This window comes from Oryctolagus cuniculus, chromosome 5 (assembly GCF_051225735.1).
Source record: "Oryctolagus cuniculus isolate XC-2025 breed Fujian yellow rabbit chromosome 5, ASM5122573v1, whole genome shotgun sequence".
Lineage (NCBI taxonomy): Eukaryota > Metazoa > Chordata > Mammalia > Lagomorpha > Leporidae > Oryctolagus > Oryctolagus cuniculus.
The window spans coordinates 102,552,868-102,577,568 of NC_142871.1; the positions used below are offsets into that span (position 1 = coordinate 102,552,868).

General features: G+C 39.7%; 1 protein-coding gene across 1 annotated transcript in view; it reads right to left on the reverse strand.

Annotated features, from left to right (window-relative positions):
• The window catches only part of COL19A1 (collagen type XIX alpha 1 chain), a 406,965-nt gene that overhangs the window by 112,562 nt on the left and 269,702 nt on the right, over positions 1 to 24,701 (reverse strand). Inside the window, exon 18 of the mRNA XM_051855528.3 lies at positions 9,027 to 9,080. Within this exon, the coding sequence (XP_051711488.2) occupies positions 9,027 to 9,080 (54 nt within the window). The remainder of the gene's footprint in view (positions 1 to 9,026; positions 9,081 to 24,701) is intronic.

Consider the following 24,701-nt stretch of genomic DNA (forward strand, 5'->3'; position numbering starts at 1 on the left):
CACCATTGTCAGATCTTTACTATCTTCAGACCACTAGCTGGGGGTCCACTTTCCCTGGGCAGATGAGCTTACCATACTGAGAAAATGCAATTTCTCAGGGACCACTTGAAATTCCTGCCCCTAGATCTACAAACCAATGTGCATGCAACATTTGGCTCCAGCTGTCCCTCCTCTGACCAGTGGCCATTTCTTCCATAAATTCTCTGAATCCCATGCTCTCTGCCTTCTTAGGAGATTTTTCTTATTAATGTTACCCATACCATTCAGTGAAATTGGCCAATTTGGTAAAACTAAGTAAAATATAGCTGAAATTGGCCAATTTCTTTCTCATTTCTCTTTCTGTCTGCCTACCTATTTTGCCTTCTTTCAACTTAACCCAAACAAAACACACAGTTCCCTGGGCACTCATTTCATTTGAGCTCCTCTCCTCTTCCATTCGTGGACAATTTTCTCAAAAGGGCAGCTAATGCTTCTGTGTTCACTGACCAAGGTGGCCTTAATGTTCCCCTCAGCTGGAGTCAACTTCTGAAAGGCTTCTTACTGATCCAGTCTCTGCCCTTCCTTTTCTTAGAGCATTTACTTTAGGAAACCACTACTTGTGAATTCCTTCTGCTTCCCTTTGAAATGTAAATCTTTTAAACAGCCTTGTGTTAGTTTTCCAATCCAGGAAAGTCTTTCTCAAGAACCCTGGAGCCCTCCCTTTGAAAGGGAATCACTAGGCTAATCCTCCGCCTTGGGGTGCCAGCACACCAGGTTCTAGTCCCGGTTGCCCCTCTTCCAGTCCAGCTCTCTGCTGTGGCCAGGGAGTGCAGTGGAGGATGGCCCAAGTACTTGGGCCCTGCACCCTATGGGAGACCAGGAGAAGCACCTGGCTCCTGCCATCGGATCAGCGTGGTGCGCTGGCCGCAGCGCACTGGCCGCGGCGGCCATTGGAGGGTGAACCAACGGCAAAGGAAGACCTTTCTCTCTGTCTCTCTCACTGTCCACTCTGCCTGTCAAAAAAAAAAAAAAAAAAAAAAGAAAAGAAAGAAAGAAAGGGAATCATCAAGGAAGATAGAGCCCCTATCTCTGAACCTTTGTGGGAGCATGAGTATAGGAGCCTAACTTAAGCCTTGCTCCAAGTTCTACACCTTCTTTGGTTTACAGAGATGTGAGAACATTTGCTTTTCTGTTGAGTAAAACCAATTAAAAAATACAAATAGTCATTCCTTGGTATCCATGGGGGACTGGTTCCAGGGATCCCTCATGGACACCAAAATCTGTGCACTCTCAAGTCCCTTATATAAAATGGTATAGTATTTGCACATAACTCACTCACATCCTTCCATATATTTTTAAGTTCTAAGATGACCTATATAAAGGTCCTCAAAAAGGTTGTGGAAAATTTGAATACAGGGATACGTTTATTTTGGTGCAAAAAATGAAATCCATGTATAGTTTCTTTCTTTCTTTTTTTTTTTATAATTTTTTCTCTTTTCTTTTTTTTTTCTTTTCTTTTTTTTGACAGGCAGAGTGGACAGTGAGAGAGAGAGACAGAGAGAAAGGTCTTCCTTTTGCTGTTGGTTCACCCTCCAATGGCCGCCGCGGCCGGCGTGTTTTTTTTTTTTTTTTTTTTTTTTGACAGGCAGAGTGGACAGTGAGAGAGAGAGACAGAGAGAAAGGTCTTCCTTTTGCTGTTGGTTCACCCTCCAATGGCTGCCGCGGCCGGCGTGTTGCGGCTGGCGCACCGCACTGATCCGATGGCAGAGCCAGGTGCTTTTCCTGGTCTCCCATGGGGTGCAGGACCCAAGCACTTGGGCCATCCTCCACTGCACTCCCGGGCCACAGCAGAGAGCTGGCCTGGAAGAGGGGCAACAGGGACAGAATCCGGTGCCCCGACTGGGACTAGAACCCGGTGTGCCGGTGCCACAAGGCGGAGGATTAGCCTTGTGAGCCGCGGTGCCGGCCAGAAGACTTTTTCTGTCTCTCTTTCTTTCTGTATAGTTTCTTTTACAATATTCATTTTTTATGAACTTTGAAGACCCTTTGTTATATCCTAATACAATGTTATATAGAGTTGTCAAACTGTATTATTTAAGGAATAATGGCAAGAAAAAAGTGTGCACGTTCAGTACAGACACATGTTTTAGAAAAAATATTTTTGATCCATGGTTGGTTGAATCCATGGACACAAGAGCCTACTCTATCTTGTGGCCTCTTTCTCACTTCAGCACTTAAAAATCCTCCAGCTTTCATTTCATTGGAGTTGCGTTTAGAGTCTGGCTTCTCTCCCTTATTGCAATGGTCTTGAATAACCTCCTCCTTGACTGTTTAACTTCCTGAGGTACAATTTTTGCTTCCACATCACTTTTTCATTTCCCATTTACTCCTGTGCTCAGAGCAATTTGGCTTTTGCCCCAACCACTCTACTTCAATGGCTCTCTAATGTTATTAATGATCTCTTTGTTGCACATCTAATAGATTCTTCATTAATTGACCTCTTGGCTGCACTTGCCTCTCTTGGCTTATATGATATCTCTCTCTACAGTTTTCTTCCTATCTCAATGGCCACTATTATTCCTCCTTCATCTATCAAATTTTGGGCTTCCTCAGAATCTCTGTCTAGGTTCTCCTCTCTTGTGACTCGATGCTTTTTCCCAGCACTCTTATCTTATTCCCATGGCTTAGGCATCATTTAGACAAAAGCAAATTTGTTTACTCAGTGAATACTTCACTTCTGAGTTTTAAACCCATATGTATAATTTTCTGCTTGATGTATTCAGTTGTTAACTTCTAGAATCAATTCATATTCAACAAGTTCAAATCTAAACCTAGAATATACAACATACTCATGTATGAGAGAAAAAGAGAATCACATCACACTATTAACATTGGCTCGTCTAGAAGCAGAGGAATGATAATAACTTCTTAACATATCTGTGCTATTTATCATATTAGGATGATCAGTAATTTTACTTTACAATTGAAAAAAAAATCAAGGAAAGAAAAAATCTGGACTCATCCTCTCCCTTACATAGAGCTCTTTTCCTTTACTCTGGGTGTCATTCTTAACACCTTCATCTTTGTTTCTTCGTGCAGAATCAAGGTTGACTCTGTCTCCTCAAATCTCTTCCATTTCTATGACTTGCCTTCAACGCCTGACAGGCTACCATTCTTCCTTCAAAACCTTAAAGGCATGACCTTGGCTCCTTTTCCCATTCTATCAATATACCTTATTGTTAATTTTCTGGTGGCTTTCATACCCAGAGTCTTCTGGGCCACCGTGCTTTGACAGATATTCCAGCATTAACAATCTTCTGTCTGATCCTCAAATGGGCCAATATCCTTCCTGTCTTTGTCATTAGATTACCACTTGTGGTCCCCACCTTTTAGTCTGGCCAGCAACTAGTCACCCTCCAGGCCACATGTATAAACAGTCACTCATGGGAGCTTCTTCTGGGTCTCCCGTATAGGTTTCCCTGTCGCATCTTCTCGTTACACATTGCATTTTTCCCTTCTTTATTCCTAGAGTTTTCTTTTTTTTTTTTTGTGATTGTTTCCATGTTTTTCATCTCTTGCACTAGAATTTTAGCTCCATAATAACCTGGAATTGAATTTCCCATGCCTAGCACAGTACCTAACATATAGGAAGCATTCAGTAAATATTTGTTGAGTAAATAAGCCAATAATTATAATGCATATGGTTTTATTCACTAAAGTTTGTTCAGATTAAAAATACACATTAGTAGAAATCTTTAAAGTACAGAGATTTTTAAACAACCAAAATACATAGAACACATTCTGATCACCATTGCCATAGTTTGATATTTTAAGTGTTATCATGTTATCTGTGTTACTCAAATAAAAACAAGTAATTGATAATTGACATTATTATTGATGTTGTGACAAATAGTATCATGTCTCCTTCTTTGTTTTGAGATCTCTAAATTGAAGATAAAAATTTCAAAATCCTAAGTTATAAATTATCACCACACATTTAAATCTCTAACAGACATACACACATACATAAACAGTCATCAGTTGCTTGAATGCAAACTCCACAGAAACAAAAATTTTAGACATTTCCTGAAAATACCAGTCATTCGGTCATGGTATCAGTCAATAAGCACAAAACATCAACATCTCTCCTCAGCTGTATTCATGTTAGGGCATTTTTGCAGAAACTTGAACATACCTTTGTCTAAGATATGAACTGCACAGAGATGGTCTTTGGCTTGGAAGGCCCCTACCAGTTCATTGCACAGCAGAAAAGTATGCAAAATGCTTCCAGTAAGTGCATACCCCAGTGCAGCCCACCTTACCCCCAACCACCTAGAGGGCATCAGAGATGTTGCAGTTAGGATGAAGAAATGCCTCTGCAACACTGAACCATACTTTTCTATCAATGTACCTAATTGTTGATTTTCTGGTAGCTCTCACACCCAGAAAAGCAACAGGGCCCTATACTGCCTATTAGAACACCTGTGTTTGCTTCACTTGCTGGTTCTGCCAGGAAATCTATCTAATTAAGGCCCTCAGGGGCCTCTGGTGATGTCTGCACTCCTGAGTTATCAATACTTGAGGCAGATTCAAAGTTGAACTTTAGTAGCATTTGTTCACTGACACATGAGATTCCCTCCTCCAGTTTCCCCAAGCTAATGGCACTAGATAACTACTGGCTTTGCAGAAATAATAAGAGACATAGTATGCGATTCTGGAATTATGACTTCGCTTCAGATGCTTTTCTATTTGTACTTGTTTAATTTATATCCTGTTGCCATGTTAAGAATTCTTGTAATTCTTCTAAATAAATAAATTGTACAGTTTTGATTAAAAATTATTGTGGTGAAGTGGTGAGGGTCATGGCATGTATGTTTCGGGGAGGGGGCACTAATCTTCCCGCTCATCTTAAGCAGTCTGGGATGTCAGCATTTTTCTTTTGTTTCTTCTGGGAAATGCTGAATGGAAGTTTGGAACCTGTGGTCAGGCTAGTGGGAAGACTCAGGCTACTCTAACTGTCTAAATATGTGTGCGTTCAACTCTAAGAGATGGCCATTTCTGGAACCCTCCCACCCCACGAGTGAAATATCAGCAATCTCCTATGGCTTAATGAATAAAAGAAAACCAAGAACTTGAACTCCTTCCCAGGATGTGAGGTCAATGAAAACCCTCCAGTTCAGCCCTTGGAGAACTTGCCATGATATTCAAGGTATGGGGGAACATAAAGTTAAAACAACCTAGGTATGGGTTGAACTCTGTCTTCCCCAACCCTTAATGTTGAAGTCTAACTGCTAGTACTTCGGAATGTAGACTTACTCGGGAATAGAATCATTGCATATATAATGAATTAAGATGAGACCATAGAGGAAGTAGGGTAGGCTCCTAATCCAAATGCACAAAAGGATAACGCCCTGTGTTCATGACCAGGGAACTCCCAGCAGCTAGAAGAGAGGCTGGAATCCATCCCTCTCTAGAACTTTCAGAGAGACCATGGTCCTGCTGTCTTCCAACCTTCAGAATTATGAGACAACAGATACTTGTTTTTAGGCCACTCAGTGTGTGATATTTTGTTCTGGTAGCCCTAGAAAGTTAAAACGTGTTATATGGCTGAGAAGGCTGTGCTCAGTTGAAAAAAGATCCAAGGCTGATTCAAAGTCCAACCTCACAGTTGCCAGCAGAACATTTTATAACTCCCAAGTATGGTGGGTCATAAAAGGGAGGAGGGCATAGATGAATGTTGGAGCTCTCAATAATCAAAGCAGGACCCAAAGTTCTTGTGTCTGTGCCTAATTCCACAATGTTTCCCCCAAACCAGTAGATCCTGGGCACGGGGAGAGAGAGGGAAAGAGAGAGGGGGAGGGGGGGAGAGGGGTGGAAAGGGAGAGAGATGGGGATGTGGGAAGAAAGATATTGGGAGAGAGAGAAGGGGAGAGAGAAAGAGAGTATTGAAAGAGAGAATTGAGGAGACAGTGGCGGGGGGAGAGGGAGAAAGGGAGAGAGGGAGAGAGAGACAGACAGCAAGTTAAGACCTAAGGTGTATTTCTAAATCTTCTGGGTCTGGAAGAGTTGCCTATGGTGTCGGCAAGGAAGGCCTCTTAGCTGCTTTATATACTGTCTTTGGGCTTAACTCACTGCTTGCAAAGACATTGATTATTTGATTGGGATAAAGATTTTGTCCTTTCTAGTCTGTGGATATTAAAATGAAGTTATGATTTGACACACGAGAGAAAAAATAGATTATTTTGCTAGCAAATTGGGTTTCTTGGATCAACAATTTGGAGAAGTGAACACTAGAATTGGTTGCTGGCAGGCACAGCATCAATCACCAGCTGAGACCTTGTGGTGATGTAAGATAACACAACTATGCATTTTCAATGTAAATCTTTAACACAATATCAAATGTAAAATCTACCAGTACTTGGCCTCCACAGATAACACTGTTCTTGCCACATGGGGTGTTGTAAGGACCTCTGGAGCTAATGGCTTTAGTTGACAGACCCTATCAAATTTTTATTAAAATCCCTAGGGCTGAAGACAATGAATACCAGTTGGCTGGATCACGGGCTGATTTTTCTTATGAGAAAGAATCTGCTCAGCACTGTTGCTTCTTTGCAAACAATTTTGCAGAATGGGAGCAGCTGTTTTGCACGCTGTGCTGTGGTGGAGAGAGAAATCTTCCACCTTTATTCCTTGCAGCCCTAAGTGGCCATGCAAAGCACACATAAACATATTTATGCACGTGTAATCTTCCCAACCTCTCTCCTTGGTCTGTCTCTCCATATCTCACTTCCTTTTTGGCTTTCCTTTTCCCTTTTTCATGTGTGCTAGGAGGGAAGGGGGTGTCTTATGTCGAATTCCATCCCAATGGCACAGGAACATTGTAGGGGAAAAGATCAACAGGCAATTGAGGATTCTGGGGATGAGACATTGAACTACAGCTCTTTTAGCTTTAGAACGGGAAGCGGCTGCATGAGTGTCGTGCTGCTCACCCTCTCCTGGGAAGCTGCTGCAGCAGAATCTGGGCTGTGACCGCTGGAGCTGCTGCCAGCTGAGGCGCTGAGGCCCCGGGGCTCCAGTGCAGATATTACATAAATCAATGCCAATTTAAAAGGGAAGATTATTTTAACCTTGGAGTGTCACTTTATAGGTCTCAATACATGGTTGGTTATTTAACCTCCAGGAAAGTTTCACCCACTGCTCCCTCCTCCACCCACTCCTTCCAATCTCTGTGTTCGCTTGCTACAGCCAGCTGAATAGGCTTGCAATAAGTTGCAAAATGAAACAACATAGAAATCCAAAAACAGAAGGGTAGTGGGGACACTGCCAAGTGACAGCATGCATTGTGCTCATCTTGGCAAATTTAGGGCCCTCTGTGAAGTTGAGGGTGAGAGGAGGTGGTCTAAGTTCTTTAGATGCCAATGGTTCTAGTGCATTGCTTATAAAAAAATCTATAGTTTCTCTTCTTATCCAGTTATGCTTCATCTCTTAAGTCACCGTGGGGGGTACATGTGTACTAAATAGTGTGAACTTCAATTCTGTAATGGCAATAATGGTATTGGGAGCTATTTTTTGGTAAGTTAGTAGCTAGGTTCAAAGTACTGGTTTGTTAGTACCAAGACTCTCCACTTGGCTGCTCCAGTCAGCTTTCATTTTTGCTAAATGCTAAAGTTTAAGAATGTACATTCTCGGCTGGCGCCGTGGCTCAACAGGCTAATCCTCCGCCTTGCGGCGCCGGCACACCGGGTTCTAGTCCCAGTCGGGGCACCGGATTCTGTCCCGGTTGCCCCTCTTCCAGGCCAGCTCTCTGCTGTGGCCAGGGAGTGCAGTGGAGGATGGCCCAAGTGCTTGGGTCCTGCACCCCATGGGAGACCAGGAGAAGCACCTGGCTCTTGGCTTCGGATCAGCACGACGTGCCAGCCGCGGCGGCCATTGGAGGGTGAACCAACGGCAAAAAGGAAGACTTTTCTCTCTGTCTCTCTCTGTCAAAAAAAAAAAAAAAAAAAAGAATGTACATTCTCACTTCAGACTCTAAAATATAAATGCTCCGTACATTTTCATTTAAGGGAAAACTGACTCATCGGTAAAATAAACTATACACAGAAGTGCCTTGTGAGACCTGTAAAGATATGAGCTTTAAAAGTTTTGCTAGGGATAGCAAATATTTAAGTAGCTGAGTAGCAACTTAGTAAATTTTATACCAAGGGTGATAGTAATATAGTGTTCTTTAAGTTTTTCTAGCTGACACTGTGGCATTAGAGCCAACTTATTCTCATTATTTTAAAGCATTTATGATAAATCCTATTTTCTGACAGTAAATGTTATCATATTGATTAAATTTAGACATGCTTCAGTGTTCTTTTTACTTGTGCCAAGTCCCAAGTTTCTAAAAGCTGATGTAGAGCTATTAAATTGTTTAATAAAGAATTAGAAAAATATACATTCTTCATAGTATAATATTCCATGGAAGATCTAAATAAGGGAGAAAATTTAAGATAGGATTGCTATTTTAAATTAAAAAGTATAACACTTCATCTATAAATTTTATTTTGATTTATCAATGACTAGTTATTTAGGTATTTATGTCAACCTTAATCTGATGAAGAAAGGATTGGGATTTTGAATTAGTTAGCTCATCATTTAACAAACTTTTTTTTTTTTTGACAGGCAGAGTGGACAGTGAGAGAGAGAGACAGAGAGAAAGGTCTTCCTTTGCCGTTGGTTCACCCTCCAATGGCCGCCGCTGCAGCCGGCGCACCGCGCTGATCCGATGGCAGGAACCAGGATCCAGGTGCTTTTCCTGGTCTCCCATGGGGTGCAGGGCCCAAGCACCTGGGCCATCCTCCACTGCACTCCCTGGCCATAGCAGAGAGCTGGCCTGGAAGAGGGGCAACCGGGACAGAATCCGGCGCCCCAACCGGGACTAGAACCCGGTGTGCCGGCGCCGCAAGGTGGAGGATTAGCCTATTGAGCCATGGCGCCGGCCTTCCCCAAAAATATTATCACATAAAATCTCTAGTATATAAGTTTTTTTTTTTTATAAGCCATACCTTGTTATAATGTTCATCAAAAGCCTGTTGTATTCCTTGCAATCCTGGAGGTCCCTGTATGAGAAACAAACCAAACATGTAAGTATTTATCAAAATAATAGGTATTTAAATAATATATCTTACAACTCCTTGGTCAAATATCTTAATTAAGCTAGAGTTACAAGTGCATGGACATTAACTTATCATCAGGTTCCTAAAGGTGTTTCTAGGTTAAGTCCTGCATGAATGCAGAGAACTCCTAAGTGGGACAAGTAATGGTGTATCAGAAGGTCAACCATCATCGTGTTCTTTATTAACAGCAATTGCACCCCTAGGACTCTCTCAGGGAAGATGTTATAGCTTTGGTTTATTTTTGGCACTTCTCACACAGCTTCATTAATGTATTATAGAAATGTGTGCCTCCACATGTTATTAACTTGGGAAATATTTTTTCTATTGCCTTCCTCTTTTGAATTGTATGAAAATGGGCTGCACATGGGTTTTGGGATCAGAAAAAGATGTTTGCTATAAAACCTCAGACTTAAGACATTTAAGTAGATAGACATGTAAGTAGATTTTTTTTTTTAGTTAGGCTGGAACTATTCAATAAACACTGTGCCGAGCATGGGGTAGTTAGAAGACATGTTTGTCTCTAAAGATTCTATGAAGAGAGGAAGAAAAGAGTTTTTCAACTTTTTTAGGGATTAAATTTTGGGAAGAGAGCCATGGACAAATATGAAGCTTAGCATTATTTTAGATCAAGTAGTTCAGGCCAAAATGGATTCAGCTATCTCATAAAAGAGATCACGTATTTCATTCAGACCTTGAAAGCTAGGAGGAGAGAAAATATTAGAGTGGCAACGTCCTTAACCTTTCCCCTGGGAAGACAAGACACAGGAAGAAGAAAACTGAGCAGATCAAACTGCGCCATTATACAAAGATTATTTTTTAAAAACAGAATGAAAGCTTTGAACAGTGAACAAAATTTGAATGAAAAATTTCTGGCTGCATTCACTAATACAGGTAAAACCTTGGACATACAGAAAAAAATTAACATTGGTTAACATTTGTGCTGGGTGTTTGTTATGAACAGCTTGCAACTAAAGCTTTCTTTTAACAGGAAATCTTTGCATTGTGCTACTGAACATAAAGGACACAAGGATATGGTGATGGATGCTTGGAAGCAGGTTGGTATAGCTCTTGAAGATAACGAGCCTCACGAGTAATGGAGCTGACTATGATTGGAAAGACAAACGAGGCTGTTACCTTGTTGAAATCAAAAGAGAGGTAAAGTCAGAAAAGAATTCTAGCGGCATCATATATTTTTCATGTTATTGTTCCATCAGCCAGCTTTGTGTAAAGTATTCTAGGTCAGTTAGATGAATCAATGAGCAAATTAATCACTGATTTGGGGACTGTTGTAAAAAGTTTCTTGCCAAGAAGATGCAAGTTAAGATCTCATTCATAAAACTCAGGAGACATGAGGTTCCATACATACTGATACTTCTGCAAACAAATCATGAGGAATTTTGGATACCATACGAAGTAGCATCATCAGGAATGCATATGGATATATGCACATATATGAATGATAAGGCCAATTGTATCTAAGAGTAATGATGAGGTGGGGAAATTTACCTTCACACACTCATTTTAGTTAATAAAGTATTAATTATTAGGGATCACAAATTAATAACACAGTGTCTATAATAAAGCAGAGGAATCAAATAATAGCAGCAAACATTTATACAGTGTTTACTGTTTGCCATGCAATCTAACAGGGGTTTTATATGAATTAAATCATTTAATCCCTACAACACCGTGAGGAAAGCAGAATCATCACTTCTATTTCAAAGAGAAAGAGTTTGAAATGTTAACGGGTTCAAGATGTACCACTGGTATGTGGCAAGGCCAATATTTAAGATCAGCATTGAGCCCAAAATAGGTTCTCATCTACTGCTTAATTTGATCATGAATGTTTATGAGAAAATTTTCTTTCTTACTGTTTTAGTAACTGGGATACTTTGAGTACATAAATTTTGAGCTTAATGTAACAGATTTACAATCTACCCTGTAAACAAAACTTTACACAAGTTCGTGCAGCAGACTGAAGGAACCTTGTAGAGGCTGAAAGGAGTTATTAGATTAGAGTCTTTGGAAAGTCTACTGCTATACTGATGGCAATCAGTGTAGCAATGACCCACTTTGTGGGTTTTTTTTTAAGGTTTTTATTTAATGAATATAAATTTCATATGCACAGCTTTTGCTTTTAGGAGTATAGTGACTCTTCTCCCCATTCCTGCCCTCCCACCCTGACTCCCATCCCACCTCCTACTCCCTCTCCCATCCCATTCTTCATTAAGGTTCGTTTTTAATTGACCTTATGTACAGAAGATCAACTCTATACTAAGTAAAGATTTCAGCAGTTTGTACCCATAGAGACACACAAAGTATAAAGTACGGTTTGAAGACACGTTTTATAGAACTGTCAGAGAGAAACAACCTCCATCAACACAGGAACCAGTGGCCATAGAGAAACTGCATATAAATGCCAAGAGAAACTCTTTGTTTACAGTTAGAAAAACAATGCAGATCTGGGATTTGGAATTGGTGGCTCTATGACAGTCACAGTATCAAGAAATTTGCTATTTTTCTATCTTCTGTTCTGATATGTAACATAGCTGTAGAAGATCTAAGGAGTCATTTATTTCCAAGTTTAGTAAGAGCCATCAGTCTTGAGGGCTGTCAATTAACTCTGAGGAACTTAAGCACTTGTGGAGAGTGACAGGTCTCCAGACATCACAATATGTTAGTAGATGTTCTGGGGCACTTGAGAGGTTACTTTCCCTAAGGTTTCTGCTTATAAGGACCTATCAAGGAGACATTTAGATCACCCAAGTCTAGTGAATAAAAAACAAACAACAAAAAAAGTTTAGCTACAGAGGCCATTTCAGTCTTGGCTTATGCTCTTAGGAGCTTTATTAGGAAAACCAGTTAAAGGTTTACAGAAAGGAAAATTGTCCAAATACCTTGCTCAGAACAATGACTCACAACATAACTACAGAAATCATGGCTACACAATGCCTATCTTTTATGGCACTCTTTTTCACTCCACTTAGATTGGAAGACACAGGATATTCAGGTTAATGTGATGAGTACACAATTATAGAACTGCTTTAAAATGATAATGAACTCCAGGGAGACACACCTGTTCAGAACCCAACTGCACTGATGTAAAATACTCTAAGAGGTCTATAAACCTAGCCTGTAGAGCTCCTGATGATGTTTCCTATTCCAAGAAAACATTCTTGCTTTGGTGAATGAATAAAGTGATTTTCAAGTTGGGAAGTACATACTTTCATAAATAGTTCCAGTAGCATTTAAGAAATTTTTGGTTAAAATCTTGCTATGGGGGAGAGAACAGAGAAATACCATGATGTCTGCCACCTTAGTTATGAGACGTATAGTGCAAAAATGTTGAGTGTTTGCATTATCATTTCCTGAATAGATTTGGGTTTTGGCTGCATATTCCCAAGTCTAAAACACAGAAAGAGTTCTTCCTATTAAACAACCGAGCTTCCTTTGTGCTGATCTTAGCTGCACTCTCACTTTTCAGTCAATTCACCTTGCTCAAAGAAACATTTTTGCACAATCCCATTGTTTACCATTGTTTATCATAAACTCTATGTGCAAATCATGGCTTGAGCCTTCTGTTTGAGGTTTAACAAACCCTAGGCACTGTGAGTTGAGCTCTCCATGGCTGCTCAGTCAACTCCTTTGCACACTCTCTCATCCTCACTCCTGGACTTTTTTTTTTTCTTCATTCTACCCTTTTCTCTAAAAGCACCTTTAGATTTTTGTAACTCCGCTGGCAGAGCCTCCTTGAGCCATCTGGATGCCACTTATCTCCATGAACCACAGCACTTCAGTCCCCTCCCAGGATTCTCAAACACATATTTTCAGGTTACACACAACTGCCTTTGGCCCTGTGGGTTTCTAATTAACTTCAGTAACAACCTTTGAAATATCAAAAACCTCTGTGAAAGAAGCTTTACTAATCAACTCCCTCCAAATCATGCAAAAAAAAAAAAAAAAAAAAAAAGAGAGAGAGAGAGCTTTGTTTAAGAATAGACAGACAATTTGTTTCTGGAAAGTCATTTGGATTAATTTTCAGGGAACATTTCCAATATGCTAATGGCTAGTAGAAAAGGCAGATATCAGTCATTATTTTTTCTTTGGTGTTTTAAATAAAGCACTAGGAAGTCTAAACTCAGACATTGGAATTAAGAGATGAAGCAATGATAATGGTTGGAAAAACTAATGTTGAAATGAGATTTTTCTCTCATACATGTTTTCATTTATAACATATCATACATATCTTCAGAAAAGCACATTTATACTGGTTATAGTGGCTTGTATTAGGATCTATATTCTCAGTTAGAATGAAAACTCCTTGAGGCCAAGAAGGTTCAATCCTTTCAAATTCATCTTTACATAGATCTTGGTACAAGGCAGTTTCCCAATTTATGCCCTACCCTCTCTGCCCCGCCCCCCCTTCCCCCCAGGCCCTGCCAGGCTCCACCAAACGTTTGCTGAATGCAATGGACTCATTGCTTCTACAAGAAAAATTCCCTGGGGAAAGCCAATTTCTTGCTTGCTGTTTTTGGTTTCAGTTATAAATAATAGCAAACAGAGCAAAGGGCTTGCTGCTTCCAAATACACAGAGGACAGGGCCAACAGGTTTAGATTAATCTAAGAATTTGACTTCTTAATTGAATGCAAAGCTGTAGGGAGCTCCAGATCAGTAGGAAAGAGTTCATGGATGGATTCTGGACCAGAATTATAGTACATAAACTTGTACTGTAACTCAGAAAAAAGAATCAATAATGTTCTTTAGACAGAAAATATTTGAGAAATCATTTTATTTCCTTAAAAAAAACCACAGATACTTTATTTGTCTTAATATTTGACATAAATGAATTTTTAGTGTCTCTGGGATTTAATTATATAAGTTAAACAGCCATAATTTTATAACATTATTTTTCTTGGAACCATTCTGCTATAACATTTTAGTGTCTGAGGAGATGCCAATACTTCCTCTTCCCAGTTCAAATTCCTAGAAACTCTAAAAACTGTAAAACATGTGTCTGGAATCCAGGAGATGATTCAGTGAGTGTCTACATTACTTTCGAATTTCAATACAGAAACCTCAAGCTCTCATGTTTGGGATTACAAGCTACCAGAACAGTGAACATGGGCCAGATAGTACATACCGAGTGAAATTTTAGCTTCCTGGAAGGAGCTCATTTTCCTCAAAAATATCTCTCACAGGCTCTATTTTATGTCCAAAACTTTTTAAAGAAAGACTTATTTATTTATTTGATGGCTTTTTTTTTTTAACTAGGCCAAATGCACACTCTCTTGAAAGATGTAATATGAATGCTTCATATTTACACAGTTCAAGAAATTCTAGAATTATTTTCAGAGACGGCAGGGTAATGTGATTGCAAAACACATTATCTTATTTGAATGAGATGGGTACTATTAAAGTTTTCACCTGATAGATGCAAATAACCAAGAGATTTGCCCCAAAATCATATAATGAACAATGTGTAGAACCAAGTCCCAAAGTCATTCCTATCTAATGTATTAGATTGTTCATCCATAATTTCCTGAGAAGTTGAATGGGACAGAAAAAGAGAGTAAAAGAAGTGGCACGTTGGAAGTAGCGATGGGAGAAGACAGCCCCAAAACAGGAGAAGGGTTCAGGAAATGGGATAGAAGACTCCAAACCTTCTCTCCCTACATCACCATCAGGGTAAGGGTGCTTGCTTTTCTGGCATGAGGCTCTGAGAAATGCAGTTACTTCTTTTTAGTCAAGCCTTAAAGTTAACTTCAATTTTAAGAGGTGGGGACTAAAATGGAAAAATGCTCATGGAGAACTCAGGTCTCCATGCTAATTAGAAGACACAGTCATAAAATCTGAAGTACTGTCATTTTTTTTTTTTTTAAGATTTATTTACTTAAAAAGGGAGAGTTAGAGAGAAGGGTGAGGGAGGGAGAGAAAGAGAGAGAGAGAGAGAAATTGAGAGAGAGATCTCTTCCATTTGCTGGTTTACTCCCCAAATGGCCACAATGGCTGGGGCTGGGCCAGGCTGAAGTCAGGAGCCTGGAACTCCATCTGGATTTCCCACACCAGAGGCAGGAACCCAGACACTTGTGTTACCTTCCGCTGCCATCTTAGGCACATTATCAGGCAGCTGGATCAGAAATGGAGCAGCTGTGATTTGAAACAGTACTGATATGGGATGCCAATGTTGTAGGCAAGCAGCTCAATCCGCTACACCACAATGCCAGCCCCAATGTTCTTAAACAGTTATTTTTTATTTTATTTATTTATTTGACAGATAGAGTTAGACAGTGAGAGAGAGAGACAGAGAGAAAGCTCTTCCCTCCATTGGTTCACTCCACCAAATGGCTGCTAAGGTAGGAACTAGGCTGAGCTGAAGCCAGGAGCCAGGTGCTTCCTTTTGGTCTCCCATGTGGGTACAGGGGCCCAAGCACTTGGGCCATCCTCCACTGCCTTCCCGGGCCACAGCAGAGAGCTGGACTGGAAGAGGAGCAATCAGGACTAGAACCAGGGGTGCCGGCGCCACAGGCGGAGGATTAGCCAAGTGAGCCTAGGCGCCGGCCCCTAAACAAATATTTTCATTTACATTGACTATTGAGTCTGATGAGTTTTTCTGAGTGATTATAGCATCAATGTGGATGTTTAAAGGCCACCATTCTTAGATGGCTGACATTTCTTTATAAAGACTTGACTAGAGGAAAATAGAAAGGAGGGGAGAAAAGCAGATAGAAGAAGTTACATGCACATGATAATGAAAGAATTAAGAAAAGTTTGAACACTTTTGCCTTGGAAATGGTAATCCCTGGGCTAAATATTTGGAAAGACATACAAAGCAATGAGAAGATGGCAAGGAATGCTAAAATGTAGTAATAATAATATTAATAACAATAATTACCTTTTGAAAGTAACCATTGGGTGGCAAATTGTTTTAGTCCATTCATGCTGCTATAACTGCACACCCCAGTCTGGGTAATTTATTACAAAAGTAGAAACTTATTTTGTCATTCATCTCACTGTCTGGGAGGTCCAAGATCAAGATTCTGGCATTTGTTTTGGTTAGGATCTGCTTGCTGTGTCTTCACATGGCAGATGGCAGAAGAGCAAGCTAGAAAGTTAGCTAAACTTTGGGAAGCCCCTTTTATAAGGGCATTAATTCCTTTATTACAGGAGCAGCCCTTGTGGCTTAATAACCTCTTAATACTGTTAATACTCTCGCCTTGGCAGTACCTGAATTTTAGGAACAGAAATATACTTGAACCATGGCACAGGTATAAATATTGGTGCGCTTACCTCTTATAACAATCCAGCAAAGAGCAGTTTTCCTTATTTTACATATAACAAAACACAAAATATCTTACTCAAGGTCATACACCTAGTAGACAAGAGGTAGGTTTCAACCAGGCCTACCAGACTCCGTGGCCTTGATCTTTTAATTCTGCTTTCAACAGTCTCACAGTGAGAGAGATGACAGTAAAATAAAATATCAGTCATCTTAACGTTATTTAAAATAATCAGGAAGAGCATACTGTGGTAAAAGATCACAGGATCCCTTAATGAAGTACACAATCAATATAGGCCATGAGAGGGAACTCGGAGACATTGTGCAGGTGTGTACTTTCAAAGACTCGGGTGATACGAAAGATCAAGAGCCAAGTGACCAGAATGGGAGGATGGTGAGCATCAGGAAAGGAACTACTGGAGATGCAGAGAAATAATAAAATCACAGGGACTTGGATTAGAGAGAAAAGGAGAGAAACAAGTGAACAGACTGAGAAGGAAAAGGAAGTCAGCAAACTCAATTAGCATCTTCAGTAACTGTTGAGGATCCAGTAACACCAAATAAATGAGGGATAAAGAAAAACAAAAGGAAAAATAAAAATGCTCAAGGAAGGAGAATAAAAGAGTAGCTAACCTAGAGAATATTGCCCGTAAGCGATAAATGATTTTGGTGAGCTGCAACTCCTATGAGCACGCAATCGCAGTGAACAGTTGTGAGAAAGTGGTCACACACAAAGGAATTGAAGTATCCTAATAAAACCAGAACAGCGCCATTGTACTCCGTTGTGAAGAAGAGATGTGTATATCAGCTTTGTGGGAATCTGAAGGATGCAAGTGGCACAACAATATGCTGGCTTACACAGTCAGCAAGGACACCTTTTGGGAACTTCCCTTCAAAAGCAAATAGAAATTTGGTTGGAAGCCAGCAGCCATGTGCTCCTTCTGGGGGAATCATCGGAAATTCCGAGCAGCACTGTGATCCATGATCTTCTCTTGTCTTAGCCAGTTTCTTCCCCATAGCCATACTTAAAAAGATCTATAGCTCCTAGGTGTCTCAGTCTAGGCGATCACCAGCATTCCTGGTTCAGAAGTTCAGAAGCAGTGTGATTAACAGGTGAAGGATTGCAGTGAAGGCAGATTCCGGATCTTGAATGAGAATTTTTCACATCTGCCACTTTGGACATTTTTCAAACTCATTCCTCTGTGTATTCCAGGAAAGTGCTCGCTTGCGCTGGGTTTGTCTGCTTCTGGCCTGCATACTGAGCTGTGTAATTGAGGGAACTCAAGCACAGGCAGTTTATGGTTGTATGAATAAGCAAAATACTCAATATGTGACCCGATTGTTTTCCAAAATTGCACAGTCCCTGGTTTCACTTGTCATTTTGCAACAAGAGTAGGAGGACAAGACTGTGACAGTGCATGCATTCAATGGGTATAATTAACCCATTTCATAAAAACAGATTTTCTAAATTATGCTATGAAGCTCATTGGTTTTTTAACACTTTATTTTCCAAGCAGAGAAACATCATTTTTCAAGATTCTTATTTCCTCAGATAAAAATCCACTGCATTATTGAAAGAGTGGGACTCTGATTTCCATGGCATGATGGTTAGAAAAAATATCACTCCCTCCTAATGCTGCCCTTCTGCTTATCCATCCATGAAATGTTTCATACTCGTCTCTCCCCAGTATGTCTGCTAAAGGAAAAATATTATTTGTCAGCTTCCTGCAGTATAAGGAACAGCAGGAATCTTTAGAGTGCCTCGCCACCCACAGAAGCAACATCAATGACCCAGCGCAAGGTGATAAAAGCCACAGGGGCACAAAAACTAGGAAGGATGAGGATGTGTGAAACAAGTTATTTGTATCCAGGGGTGTCCTCAAAAGATCACCACCAAGAAAAACCATACCCTGGGAACAGCTTTGCCTCCACCTCCTTGTCTGACCTTAGGATTCTCCGCATGTACTACCCAAACCAGGAGGAAAGTCAGCTTATGCACACCTCAGAGGCGCACAGGCAGCCAGCACCTAGCAATGCTTTGAGACTCCCTTTACTGTAATTAAGAGATCATGTTCACTGTCTTTAAAAGTGCAGGGGAAAATGTGCTTTCTAAGGCACACGGCTGGGACTTAAGATAAATGGGCTGATGTCACTGGCTTATATGATAACAAGTTACATACAAGCTAAGAGCATGTACAAAATTTGAGTAGGTGGGGAGATTCTGTATGTTTTATTTCAGGGTGATGGTTGTCTCTACTTTCAACTTGAATGTGTGGTTTCAATGCTTCTCTCTGTTCTGTAGGCCATTCTAGTGAGCAATTCTTTACTCAACTGAACCTCATGTTTACTAGAAGTAAACTCAGGGAAATTCTAGGAAAAAATACTTAATAAGTTTAGTTCTAAAACACATAACCCCATTATAAAAGGAATTTCAGGCAGAGGAAAAAACACTGGTGATCATGGCCAGGAAAGAAGTCATCATTGACATTAACCTCTACTAATCCCATAGGATGCTCTTCTTGTTTCTTAAAGTTAATTTGAACTATTTCAAGTATGCTATAGAAGAATATGGTAAATTCCCATGAATCCACAATGCGCCATTGTTGAATATTAACTATTTTCAACATTTGCCTCAAATTATTTTACTATTTAACAAAATCATTCCAGATATTCCTGAAGCCTTGCTGGATCTTACTTTCTACTAGATTTCTTTGTTTTTAAAAACTTGCTGCATCTCTAGTCAATAACTTCTTTCAGTCTTTCCCTTTATTCTAGATATCACTGGGCAAACAAAAATGACCATAAGGATTTAGTTGAATTTCTATATGCCAGGCCCCAGAGCTTTCTTACTGTTAAAACGAAGACAATCTTTTTTGCCTACCTCACAAAGTTATACAACAGTAAAATTAAATATTGTGTCAAGATCCTTTTAGATATCATCATATGCAAACTATAGGATTATTTAGGAAACAAGTCTGCCTTTCTAAATATTAAAGTTCTAATACATCTGATCAGTCTTTGATTTCTCAAACCTTAATGTTTACCTCATATGAGGAAATGAGGATGAATCTGCACATGGGCCCAACCATTATAAGTTTGGTGACCACAAATTAAAGATTTAAAATATTATGTCTCATCATAGCCATAAATAATAAATCAGTCTAGAAGTCTCAGTAGTTGGTTTCAAGAATATGATCCTAGATGGATAAAGTAGTCAGTGTCCAAAGACAAAATCCTTTTCCAAGACAATGTAACCAAAATTAGTAAAAAGATTTAGGCACCCAGAAAGTGACTAATTATATTCCATTACTACTATTCATAACGAGAGAAAAAGAATTAGGAAATCAAATCCAAGGGCTAGTTTTTGGAATCTCAACCTGATACCCTCAGCTGCTTCAAATGCACGTCTATGTATTTTGTGGTCACATAAGGTGACACTAGAATTTTAGCAATGTTGGCAACAGCTGCTTTGTCTGGGACTACAACCCTAGTGGGGGACAAGTGGTAATAAAAATGATTAACAAGCCACATCTCCACTTTGTACATCTTTTGTCTCTACATTTTTAAATCTAGGAATGTCATCTTGTCTTTATTAAAAATGAAATTACTATTCCCATTGACTCAAATAAATGGTTTGGCTTATTTCACCTAAAGATACTATCATTACAGAACATGGCCTTTAGTCATTAATAGATGAGACTGAGGTTCTTCACTGAAAGGAAAACCTAGAAACATGACAAAGTCCTGATTAACTGAAGGCTTCTAGAAGGGATAGTGAGACTATGAATTGGTTTTCCGTTGAGATACGGTGTGCCTTCAACTGAGTATAGTCACTTGCAGGGTGTTTTAAGAAATCCATGGTTTCAATCAGATATTTTTTGTCATCTGCTTTATTCAGCAGCCCAAAATGTGTTCGGGGATACCAACTTGTTTGAGAGGCAGACCTTACTATATGCAGGAAAATTGACTTTGCATCTTAGGGTCTCAGGGCACAACATAAAGTTGGAGATGGGAGCTAGGCAAGCTCAGGATGGTACAAGTGCAAGAAGGCATTAGTTCTATGGTATTTTGAGGGCACATATTTTCATTGCTGTAACTGTTCACCTGATTCAATGTGTAGCTGGCCTCTCAGTAGATTCAGTCAAGACCAATTTAGGCAACAATTATAACTACCAGTTTTCTTTCAGCAAGCAAGTCTACTGAAGCACCAAGAATGTGGGCTAGACATTTTAGAACAATTTAGTTGAATTAATAGAAATAATAATTCATCAAAAAATAATCTAACTGCCTCAAATGAAAACACACACACTCTAAGAGGAAGATGTGACAGCTGATTGCTTTCATGGCCACTTTTACTCCTATTTCCACTCTTGGATGACGCTATGTGAGAAAGCCACTAGCTCTCCACTAGCTCTTCCTGGCACTATTCGTCTCCTAGCTCCTTTAGATTTATTGAGTATATCAAGTTTCTTCTCATCACTTGCCCTTTGTGTGTCTTGATTTTGCTGATTGGAATGTTTCTGCTCTGTCTCTCCCATGGCCAGCTTCTTCTCAAGACAGATCATCTTTCCAGGGACACCTGCTTGGACCACCTTAACCAGAGTAACACCTCTTGTTCTAAATCATTATCACATGACCTCATTTTTCCCCTACAGCAACTTATACTAAACTGTTTTGTCTATTTATTTAATAGCTTATTAGCCATTGCTAACTCCTCATATTATAGTGTAGGTTATTAAAGGTAGGGACCTTGTCTGTAGTTTGTTGTTTTGTCACTGTATATCCTATGCTTGTAATTCTGATTTAAATATAGATGATGAATAAATATTTGTTAATTATAGTAATTTCCCCCCTATTTGTGGGGGATATCTTTTAAGACTCCCAGTGGATGCCTGAAACCAGAGAGAGTGCTGAGTCCTTTAATTCAATGCCTTCTCCACTTAATTAAGCAGTTACCATGCATCATGGTTGTAACTTTCACAGTTTCAGGTGAGACAGCAAAACCTGTTAGAATTATTTTTTCACAAATGGAGGATTTGGTTTTACCATAGACCTTAGGTACTTCAACATATGATTTCTTTTTTCATTAAGTTGAGAAGTTCAATCTTTTAGCTTTAAGGGAAGCACTTTACGGTTTCTGTTTAGCATGTGCTTTGGAGCTATTATTATGTAAAATAAGGGTTACTTAAATGTAAGCCCTAGTGCTATCCTGGGACAGTAGCACAGAGTACAGATATGCTGTATAAAGAGATGACTCATGTCCAGGTGGGATGCTGGGGGATGGTGTGAGAGTTCATTGTGCCACTCAGGATGGTGTGCAATTTTAAGCTTCACAAATTGCTTATCTGGACTTTTCCATTCTGTATTTTTGAACCTCAGTTGACCACAGGTAACAGAAACAGAAGAAAGCAAGAATCTGCAAATGTGGAGTGGGACAGGGACTACTGTAAAGGCACTTAATTTTATACCTTTAATCTTTTAAAGGTATAAATGGCTATACAATTATAACTTTTAGGACTGTACAATGATTGACATGTTAAAGGTAAAAGAAATTCTGCTATAATGAAAATAACATTACATAGTAAAAACCATGATATTATGTATTTTAGATCCGATTGCTGTTTCAGAAAAGAAGCACAAATTTTATTGGAGTAAGCTCCTATGAAATTAATGCTTTAGCTTCTATTAGTATTTTATAATATATGGGTATTTTAAAATATACTTTTAAAATTGTATTTATTGGAGAGGGAAGGAGGGAGGGAGGGAGGGAGTGTGAGAGAAAGAGAGAGACAGAGGTAGGGAGGGGAAGAGAGAGGAGAGGGAGGGAGAGGGAGAGAGAGGGAGGGAGAGGGAGGGAGAGGGAGGGAGAGGGAGGGAGAGGGAGAGAGAGGGAGAGAGACGGAGAGAGGGAGGGGGGAAGGGAAGCTCCCACCCATTGGTTTATTTGCCAGATGCCCATGATGGTCAGGGTGGCATGGGCCCAATTCCTTGAACCATCATCAATACCTTCCCAGGATCTTTAATAGCAAGAATCTGGCATCAGGAACCAAGAATCTGGCATCATGGATGCAGCTCCAGGGACTATGATATGGGACACAAGTGACTAACCAGTGTCTTAACCACCAGGCCAAACACCCACCCTAAATGGGTATTTTATTTTGAAGATTTATTTATTTGAAAAGTAGAGTTATGGGGGATGTGTGTATGGGGGGAGATCTTCCATCCACTGGTTCATTTCTCAAATGGCTGCAATGGCCAGGGGTGGGCCAGGCTGAAGTTAAGAGCCAGGAGCTTCATCTGGTTTCCCAGATGGATGCAGAAGCCCAAGGATTTGGGTCATCCTCCACTGCTTTCCCAGGTGCATTAGCAGGGAGCTTGATTGGAAGTGGAACAGCTGGCACTCGAATTGGTGCCCATATGAGATACAGGCATCGCAGGTAGCAGCTTAATCTGCTACCTCAAAACACAGGCCCCCTAAATAGGTATTTTAGAGATCTACAGGCTAAGTAAGAACTTTCATAAAGTTGACACTGAAAACAACTGTTGCTGAAATAGTATTTGTATTTAAACTACAAGATAAACAGAAAATGCAACAAAATTAAAAAATAAATTTTATTATCATTTTGATACGCAATTAAGTCTCAAACACTGGACAATTGCCATGCCTACAACTTCTAAGAGGGCAGTTATTCTTTGCATGAAGCTTTTCCAGCAGTAACAGTAGAGGGAGCTGCTGCTCCATGCTACGAATTCATTGAATTTCTGTTTTCAACATAAATTGCTATGCACTGAAATGTGACACAGTTAAACCCACTGCTCACTTCTCATACTGCAATAACAATGCACAAAAACAATACGAGAAAAAAATGAAAGAAAACCAAAAGCCCTGCCTGTGAAAGACATAATACACTTTAAAATTAATGTGGTTTTAATAAACACTTTTTACGGTAATGATGAATGAGAAGTAAAGTTAATGTCAAATGGGTGGGCTAATACACGCTTCCTTTAATGGCTCATTAGTTAAATTCTCCTGCTTTCCTTCTGCTCTGCCTCATTTACAGCTGCTTTCCTCTTTTCTAAAGAAACTACAACACAGAATACTCTGAAATAAACTAAGGCATTCCAAGTCTTGAGGCTTTCCAGGTCTCATTATATAAAACACAAGGCCACCATTTTCCATTGCTTATGCTACTCAGATAACCGGAAGGCTTTTTTGAACAAAGAAATTTTATTAGCGTGTGAGGGATAGTAGTTGAGACTTAGAACATCACAACTAATAAAATGCAATAGCACAGATCATGGATGAACAAGCCCCTGATCCTTAACAAGGAAGAAAGAGGGGAAAAAAAATCCTTAGACCCAGTCATTTTTATTACCTAATTGGGACTCATTTTTATATCTCTTCAAGAGTGGATATACACATCTAGAAGAAGTATTCCATCTATACAGTGATCTTTCAACAATTCATTGATTGACATTCAAATTTTGATTAACTGAGTTTTAGGAAATTTATAGAGAGTACTAAAATATGTTGGTTTGATTATAGATTCAAGATCATCTTTTCTATCTGCCATGTGAATGGAAGGTTGAAAGAGTAATAATGGATCTAAATTACATTAGAAAAAGCTTTATATTTAGAATAAAATTCATTCGCATACTAGGCAAGTGACCTTTCCAATGAAATGGATGGAGAAGGTGTTATCATTTACAATTACAGAGAAGGAAATAGAGAAGCAGAAATGCCAGTGACTTGTCCCAGGCTGGGCTACTGAGGAAGTGGCTTAGTTGCCTCACTGTTATCCTACACTATCCCAGTGTCCTGAGGCAGAACAGTGATATGCATTATCATGGAAAAATCTAATAATGTTTTGTGTAGGATGTTTAAGTATGGCTGATCCAAGCCAAACTGTAAACTAGAAGCTCGTCTTTCATACTCGTAGTCTCAGTTCCTGCGATTCAATTCTAGCACCCTTTCTCGTCGGATTTTAGCAAGTTACTTGATGCTTCTAAACGTCACTGACCCAGTTATAAAATAATTAAAAAAATATTTTTATTTGAATGCAGATTGATAGACAGATCTTACATACAGTGGTTCACTCCTCCAAAAGCCTGCAATAGCCAGGCTGAAACCAGGAGACTAGAACTCCACCCAAGTCTTCCTCATGGGTGGCAGGGACCCAAGTAATAACCCATCATTTGCTGCCTCCAAGGATGCATAGTAGCAGGAACCTGCATTGGAAATGGAGTAGTTGGTACCCAGGCACTCTGATAAGGCATGCAGGTGCAC